The 9,837-nt window shown below is 33.1% G+C and overlaps 1 protein-coding gene across 1 annotated transcript in view; it reads right to left on the reverse strand.

Moving 5' to 3' along the window:
• LOC142232019 (uncharacterized) overlaps window positions 1–3,199 on the reverse strand; it is a 42,178-nt gene extending 38,979 nt beyond the window's left edge. The window contains exon 1 of the mRNA XM_075302719.1: window positions 3,106–3,199. Coding sequence (XP_075158834.1) covers window positions 3,106–3,199 — 94 coding nt within the window. The remainder of the gene's footprint in view (window positions 1–3,105) is intronic.
• Between the last annotated feature and the right edge of the window lie 6,638 nt (window positions 3,200–9,837).

A 9,837-nucleotide genomic window follows, 5' to 3' on the forward strand; every position in this document is an offset into this window, starting at 1 on the left:
TTAATTTAAAAATCATGTATAAATTTCATCACCTCCTCCCACGTTCCCTGTAAATTTCAAGTAGATCGGAGATGTTTAATTTTTGCTCTATTGTTTTAAAGGGACGTCACTTTCCTCGATACAATATCGACAAACACCGTAGTGAATAGCACCCTAACCTTCCCTGAAAATTCTTGAAACTTTCCTTCAAGTGTGGGGCAATGAAGGTTGCCTCTTCATTTATAACCTTTTCCCCCGCTTCCTTTGTAAATTTCAAGAAAACTTAAATTTTTTATATTTCATGTTAGCCTGATACCGAAACAGGCAATTGACGTCCAAATGCATTATATCTAATTATACAATTATTTTTCGAGCTTTATGGACAGATATAGATTAAGGAACATGGTTAATAGAGCCATTTTTTTTGCAGTTTTAGAGGAGGACCTCCTCCCCGACCAAATGTCGAAAAGCGTATCTTTTGTAAACGTCCCAGAAAATGTCAAGCAAATTATAAGCCTAAAGGGGCGGCCTCTCTTCCGTCCAAAAATCACAAAATCAGGTATCAACTATTACGGTTGACAGAGGTTACGATCTCTCCCCAGTCCTCTGTAAATTTCAAGTAACTCGGTAAAGTTTAATTGTTTCTCTGTATGTACTTAAGAGAAGCGGATATCTCCCTATGCCCTTTTATTTTTATTAAAAAATCAGGAACCTGATATAAATTTCATAACCTCACCCATTTTTCCGTAAAATTTCAGTCGGGGGAGTTTAGTTTTGTTTTCACTGTACTTTAAAGTCGGGCAAAGGGGTGGCCCCCTCCCCGACCAAATATCGAAAAATAATGTAGCGGATTTTTGTCTAGATGCCAACCCTAACATTCAATGAAAATTTCATGCAAATCGCATAATTTTGTTCCAAGTTTCAAAAAGTAAGGCAAGGGGAGGTCCCCTCCCCGTCCGCATATGAAATCATCAGGTACCCCATAATAATTCCATAACCTCACCGCATGTTCTCTTTAAATCTCAGATAATTTAGAGAATTTTAGTTTTTTCACTGTACTTTAAAAAAAAGTCGAACAAAGGGGAGGCCCCCCTCCGCCACCAAATATCGAAATATAAAGTAGCGGATCTTTGTCTAGTTGCCAACCCCAACCTTCAATGAAAATTTCAAGCAAATCGGTCAACTTTGGTCCAATTTTCAAAAAGTCCGACAAAGGGGAGGTCCCCCTCCGCGACCAGGTGTCAAAAAATGAGGTACCCTATTTTCACCACATGAATGTCCCCTATGATCTCTGAAAGTTTCAAGTAAATCGGTTCAGCCGTTTCGGAGCCAACTCGGTTCATACAAACAAACAAACAAGAAAAAAAAAAAATTGAATTTTATATATATAGAAGATAGGAGCTATATCTAAATCTGAGCAGATTTTAACCAAATTTAGCACACTGAATGATACTCTTAAACGTACTCCTTGTGCAAAATTTGAAGCAAATCAGGGCAAAACTGTGGCTTTTAAGGCCATATTAGTCGAAATCGGACGAAAGATATATATGGGAGCTATATCTAAATCTGAACCGATTTAGCTGATATTTTGCATATTTTACGAAAGCGTCAATTATGACCAGATCGGTGATAAATATATATGGCAGCTATATCTAAATCTGAACCGATTTTTTTTCAAAATCTATAGCGATTGCCTTCGAGCCAATGTAAAACTATGTGCCAAATTTGAGGACGATCGGACTTAAACTGCGAGCTGTACTTTGCACACAAAATTACATATACATACAGACGGACGGACAGACAGACAGACGATCGGTATACTAAACGATGGGTCTCAGACTTTTCCTTCTTGGCGTTACATACAAATGCACAAACTTATTATATCCTGTACCACAGTAGTGGTGAAGGGTATAATTAACATCCCAGCAAAAAAAGCGTCGTCAAAAACGTAACGAAAATGTTCTCTTTGGATCCGGAAGAGGTGCAAAATTGACGCAGAAGCGATGAATTTAACATGGACTTGTCATAGGACGGAAGTCCTCCATTTCTACAGCCGTTGCATTGATTTTGCATCACTTCTTTAGGTGCGATACGAATTCAATGTTTTGGATGTAAATTTAAAAATTCTGTGATATTTTGTCAAAAAAAATCATATTTATAATTTTTAATGGATTCTAATGCTTGTCGGAACCGTTTGACCTCAAATATTTTCAAAAATTCACAATTTTTTCAGATTGGATTTAGAATTTTTGTCGACAAAATTTAAATGATTCGTACCATTTTATGAATTTTTACTCTGTTTTTAACCTATTTGAAACAAAACAAAGTTAAAATTATCCATTAAAAGTATGCAAAATCCAAGTTATAAAAAATTGAATTAAAAGAACTTCCTGGGTAGTTAAAATAAAGAACATCATTGGGAGTGCATCTTCTGGAAGTGCTTTGTGCCTTTGGAAGAACTTCCAAAATTTTTTTCTGGGATAGTAACGCAAAGTTACTAGATGTTATTCTAGATGTAAGTTGTTAGTTATTCAATAAAGAAATTATTATTCGTTTGGAACTCAAACGAAAAAGAACGTTTTTTGATTTGAGAATTCAAACGAAGCTCAACTGCAATTATTGTCAATGACAATTAGATTGTACACCCATCACCATTCTATAGTGGTGGGTATAAAAAAGTTTACGTACACTAAAGGTAAATGTTATGAAATATAATTAAATTTTAAGTAAACTAATCATTTGTAGACCCTACACACATATCAGTGACAGGTTATATATGCAAACTATTTTTGTGTTAATGAATGAACTAAGAATATGATGCGGGGAAATAAAGAAAACCAGAGTGTATGTACATTTTTTTGACCCACTGTATTATCCTATGTGAAATTATATTTGGCACATTTTTTTGTACGCGAAATAATTACTCCCTCTCTTAATCTCTCTTTCTGCAATACATATAAATTGTTCATCCATTCTGTATATTTTATAACTACCAAGAATTGTGCTTAGAATTTTGAAGCAATCCATAACATTTGTCAATGGCGCTTTTATTTTTTACTACCCTTATTTTAAAAGATTTTTTAGAACAAAACTTATTGACTTGAAATACAAATTGAAATGACAAACCAATTTGAGAATGCAAGTCAGGTTCTTGAATGTAGTACATGCTTATTTCACTCTTGCGAATAGTTTTGGACAGTTTTGTGCACTTTGTCCTCATTTTCTCAAATTGACCGTATGACTGTAGAATAACCTAGTATACACATACAGGATACATTTACGATATTTTAGGAAGGGGGGTTGGTTTTTATTTTGTATTAAATACAATTATCAGTTTATGTAAATTATTTATATATATATATATATATATATATATATATATATATATATATATATATATATATATATATATATATATATATATATATATATATATATATATATATATATATATATATATATATATATATATATATATATATATATATATATATATATATATATATATATATATATATATATATATATATATATATATATATATATATATATTAGGAAGGGGGGTTGGTTTTTATTTTGTATCAAATACAATTATCAGCTTATGTAAATTATTTTTGATAGAGCCTCGAACTGTACTTAAATAAAATTGGGAGCATGAGGTTTTATGATTATAAACTTCGCCATTGGATGGGGGCATATATTAACTTTGTTATTCCGTTTGTAACACATCGAAATATTGGTCTCAGACGCAAGAACTTGAGTACAAACTGAATGTGTTCAGTTCGTCCTCAAATCCTAGCAACTTTCATTTTATTATCTTGTTCTAAACATTAAAATTGGAAAGAAATGAGATGATCGATGTGCTGCTGATGGGTACTTGCACGCGCGATTTTTTTCACGTATCCATCAGCAGCACTTCGATCATTTCATCTCGTTCCAATTTTTTTTTTTTTTTTTGTTTTTATTATTTTCATCTATGGATTAAACCCTTACAGACTAACAGTAATATATTACATTATATACATATCGTTTGTTAATATATCAAGTATTTAATAATAATGTTATATTTTTCTTTAAATTGTATTTCTCTTCTGAAAAATCAAGATAATAATAAAATTTATTGAATTCTTTACAAAGACGGCGAAGTGGATCGTTGTTTTCAAAGTTCGTTCGAAAGTATTCAATGTGGAGCAGTTCAAAGTTGCGGGTAGGTCTAAAGGGTACATTGAATGATATGCTGTTAATAAGGAAGTCAGATTTAAATCTTCCGTTAATTAAATCAACCATAAAACAGATATTCAGCATGGTACGTCTACTTTTCAGTGTAGGTAATTCGATGAGCGATAGTCTTTCTTTGTAAGACGGCACGGTTTCAGTTTAAAATACATAATTTTCAATTCAGGTTTATTAAAAAAAAAAATAATAATAATAATAATAATTTTCCGAATATTCATGTTTCAGTATATAAAATCAAATGTCTTTGATTTTAAACCAACCTATTTCACGAGCTAAGTAAGTCTTCGTAGTGCCACTTTTCCATTTGTGTCGTATATATATATATATATATATATATATATATATATATATATATATATATATATATATATATATATATATATATATATATATATATATATATATATATATATATATATATATATATATATATATATATATATATATATATATATATATATAAAATTCAATCTATGTTTGTTTATTTGTTTGTTTGTTTGTTTGTATGAGCCGAGTTGGCTCCGAAACGGCTGAACCGATTTACTTGAAACTTTCAGAGATCATAGGGGACGTTCATGTGGTGAAAATAGGGAACCTCATTTTTTGACACCTGGTCGCGGAGGGGGACCTCCCCTTTGTCGGACTTTTTGAAAATTGGACCAAAGTTGACCGATTTGCTTGAAATTTTCATTGAAGATTGGGGTTAGCAACTAGACAAAGATCCGCTACTTTATATTTCGATATTTGGTGGCGGAGGGGGACCTCCCCTTTGTTCGACTTTTTTTAAAGTACAGTGAAAAAACTAAAATTCTCTAAATTATCTGAGATTTAAAGAGAACATGCGGTGAGATTATGGAATTATTATGGGGTACCTGATGATTTCATATGCGGATGGGGAGGGGACCTCCCCCTTGCCTTACTTTTTGAAACTTGGAACAAAATTATGCGATTTGCATGAAATTTTCATTGAATGTTGGGGTTGGCATCTAGACAAAAATCCGCTACATTATTTTTCGATATTTGGTCGGGGAGGGGGCCACCCCTTTGCCCGACTTTTTTTAAAGTACAGTGAAAACAAAACTAAACTCCCCCGACTGAAATTTTACCGAAAAATGGGTGAGGTTATGAAATTTATATCAGGTTCCTGATTTTTTATTTTTATTAAAGGGCACAGGGAGACATCCGCTTCTCTTAAGTACATACAGAGAAACAATTAAACTTTACCGAGTTACTTGAAATTTACAGAGGACTGGGGAGAGATCGTAACCTCTGTCAACCGTAATAGTTGATACCTGATTTTGTGATTTTTGGACGGAAGAGAGGCCGCCCCTTTAGGCTTATAATTTGCTTGACATTTTCTGGGACGTTTACAAAAGATACGCTTTTCGACATTTGGTCGGGGAGGAGGTCCTCCTCTAAAACTACAAAAAAAATGGCTCTATTAACCATGTTCCTTAATCTATATCTGTCCACAAAGCTCGAAAAATAATTGTATAATTAGATATAATGCATTTGGACGTCAATTGCCTGTTTCGGTATCAGGCTAACATGAAATATAAAAAATTTAAGTTTTCTTGAAATTTACAAAGGAAGCGGGGGAAAAGGTTATAAATGAAGAGGCAACCTTCATTGCCCCACACTTGAAGGAAAGTTTCAAGAATTTTCAGGGAAGGTTAGGGTGCTATTCACTACGGTGTTTGTCGATATTGTATCGGGGAAAGTGACGTCCCTTTAAAACAATAGAGCAAAAATTAAACATCTCCGATCTACTTGAAATTTACAGGGAACGTGGGAGGAGGTGATGAAATTTATACATGATTTTTAAATTAATATATGATTTTTCGATATCTGGTTGGGGAAGTGGAAAATTGAAATAAACTTTGTCGATTTACTTGGATAGAATTTATAGGGAATAGTTGCGAAATTAATATAGGGTACGTGATAGTCCGATATCAGGTCAGAGTGGAGCGAAGGTGGGGAGAGAGTTCCCTTTTGTCGGTTTGTTCTCTTAAATTAAAAGTGGAGGGTTGTCCGTAAATGGGAACTCGATATATAATTTTATGATTTTTGCACAGGCTTCTTTCTTCCAGACTTCTTATTAGTAAAGAGAGGGTTCCCTTTTGTCCGTTTTTTTTTTTTCTTAAGTTGAAAGTAGAGGGTTGTCCGTAAATGGGAACTCGGTACATAATTTTATGATTTTTGCACAGGCTTCTGCCAGACTTCTTTTTAGTAAAGAACTTAAATTTACATGAAATTGGCAGCCAACGTAGAGGGTGCATTATTTGCCAACATTTTATATATATATATATATATATATATATATATATATATAGATATATATATATATATATATATATATATATATATATATATATATATATATATATATATATATATATATATATATATATATATATATATATATATATATATATATATATATATTATTTATTACATTTACAATAAAATTGTAAGCTTTGACTGCTAGGGTCTTAAGCTTATATAAAGGTTTATATTTCCATATTTAAATATGAACCGATTTGGACAAAATTTTTTAAACTTTCACAAAATATCTAGACTCAAAATTTAAATTGGTTAATAACCGGGATTTATAGGTCGATATATACGAATTAGAGTATAGGTAAATTTGAATCATTTTTGCGAGTTTTCGACTTAACAGTGACGATTTTACAAGGAACATGTGGGTATTTTGGTCATATTTGCTAAAATTGGAAGAACATGTACATAAAATTTGATAAAATTTGGCACACATTGCTAAAATTTTAATTGAACTCTCAGTGCAAAACTTCAAAATTTTCGAAATGAAACTTTGGCCTCCGTGGTCATATGAATCTAAATCGTGCGAATATATATGAGAGTTTTTTTTTTATTTTTTTTTATTATTCATATCTGGAGTAATCCTTACAGACTAAGAAAGCTATACTACAATATTTACAAATGGTATCTTATGCCTAAGTATTTAATAATAATAATGTTATATTTCTTTTTACATTATATTTATCTTCTGAAAGATCAAAATTTTTATAGTATTTATTAAACTCTTCACATAATCGGCGAACAGGATCGTGATTTTCAAAGTTTGTGCGAAAGTACTGAATGCGAAGCAGTTCAAAATTACGAGTAGGTCTTGACGGTATATTGAATGAGATACTGTTAAGAAGGAACTCAGATTTAAATCTACCATTAATAACATCAACCATAAAACAGATATTCAGAATAGTATGTCTACTTTTCAGTGTAAGTAATTTGACAAGTGAAAGTCTTTCCTTGTAAGATGACACGGTTTGAGGAGTCCAGTTGTTCCGACGTAAACAAAACAGTAGAAATTGCTTTTGTACACATTCAACACGGTTGCAATGACTTTGATACTGTGGGTCCCATATTACAGATCCATATTCAAGGATTGGACGCACAAATGAAGTGTACAAATTCCTTGTTACAAATGGGTCAGCAAACTCCTTACTCCAGCGTTTGACAAATCCAAGTGATCCATATGATTTATTGACCGTCATAGATATGTGAGATCTAAAATCTAGTCTCCGATCCAACAGTATTCCGAGATCCTTAAATGATTCAACAGTTTCAAGCATGCCGTTATTAATATAGTAATTTGTATCAACGTGGTTCAATCTATAAAACGAGATGTGCTTGCATTTTCTTATGTTCAGTTCCATCATATTTAGAGAACACCAGCTGTACATGCTATTTAGATCAAATTGAAGTAATGCTTGGTCATCACTATACCGGATAATTTTCATAATTTTAACATCGTCAGCATACATAAGTGTATTATCAAATCGAATTGCTAATGGAAGATCATATATAAATAAACAGAACAATAAAGGTCCAAGATGACTGCCTTGAGGAACACCAGAAGGAACATGTATCGATTTCGAATTAATGTTATCAAATACTACACCATTTGTCAGATAACTTTTAAACCACGATAACATTAAGTCACTGAAACCCATGCGATGTAATTTGTACAGTAGAAGTGAGTGATTTACTTTGTCAAACGCTTTACTAAAATCAGTATAAACGACATCAGTCTGTAAACGATCTTTAAAGCTTTCATTAACCATTGTAGTCAGTTTTGACCAGAGAGTTATATCTAAATCGGGCGAAAGCTATTTATGGGAGCTATATCTAAATCTGAAACGATTTCAACCAAATTTGGTACGCATATTTAGAATGTTAATTCTACAGCCTGAGAAAAATTTCACGTAAATCGGAATAAACCTTTGGCTTTTGGGGCCATAGGAGTGTAAATCGGGCGAATGCTTATATATGGGAGCTATATCTAAATCTGAACCGATTTCAACCAAATTGGGTGTGCATATTAAAAATGTTAATTAAACTTCCTGTGAAAAATTTCACGTAAATCGGAACAAAATATTGGCCTCTGGGGCCATTGGAGGTTAAATCGGGCGAAAGCTATATATGGGAGCTATATCTAAATCTGAACCGATTTCAACCAAATTTGGTATGCCTATTTATAATGTTAGTTCTACTCCCTGTGCACAATTTTAGGTAACTCGGGGTATAACTTTGGTCTCTGGGCGCATATGAGTGTAAATCGGGCGAAAGCTATATATGGGAGCTAGATCTAAATCTGAACCGATTTCAATCAAATTTGGTACGCATATTTATAATGTTAATTCTACTCCCTGTACAAAATTTCAGGTAACTCCGAGCAATCCTTTTGCCTCTGGTGCCATAGGAGTGTAAATCAGGCGAAAGCTATATATGGGAGCTATATCTAAATCTGAACCGATTTCAACCAAATTCGGAACTCATATTTGTAATGTTAATTCTACTCCCTGTGCAAGATTTCACGTAACTCTGAGTAAACCATTGGCCTCTGGGGCCATAGGAGGTTAAATCGGGCGAAAGCTATATATGGGAGCTATATCTAAATCTGAACCGATTTCAACCAAATTTGGTATGCCTTTTTATAATGTCAATTCTACTCTCTGTGCAAAATTTCTCGTAAATCGGAATAAAACATTGGCCTCTGGGGCCATACATTCATAGAAAAACTCATGCACGGCGTGCTTATTTCGAAACGATTCGTTCATGAAAGTGAATCAACACACATGTGGTGTTAATCTGAGAACAGGCGGTGTCGATCTGACAACGATAAAATGACACCATGCGTTGTCAAAACAACAACCAGCGTTCATGCTCTGAAAACGTTATGGTTACGACTTTATAAACAAAATTAAAAAAAGATTTCCGGTAGCGTGACTCGAACCTGTGTTTTCTGCACCATACGCGTTAACAGTCGCCTTAGCACATTGCACCACCGAGGGAGTTGCCATAGTAACGTCTAACGATTATTTTAACACCTTTCATGGCCAAAGAAAAACGAATGCCGTTCATGAAATCGTGAACGCCGGTGGACGAAATTGTGAATATTCCTTATAGTTTTTTTGTGAACGTTTCCGTTTCATTTTGTCACCGTCCGTTCACGACTATGGAACGTAATTTTTTCTATTAGTGTAGGAGTGTAAATCGGGCGAAAACTATATATGGGAGCTATATCTGAATCTGTACCGATTTGACTGATATTCTGCAAAATTTACGCGACTCACAAAACAT

The sequence above is a fragment of the Haematobia irritans genome, chromosome 1, assembly GCF_050003625.1.
Source record: "Haematobia irritans isolate KBUSLIRL chromosome 1, ASM5000362v1, whole genome shotgun sequence".
Classification (NCBI taxonomy): Eukaryota; Metazoa; Arthropoda; class Insecta; order Diptera; family Muscidae; genus Haematobia; species Haematobia irritans.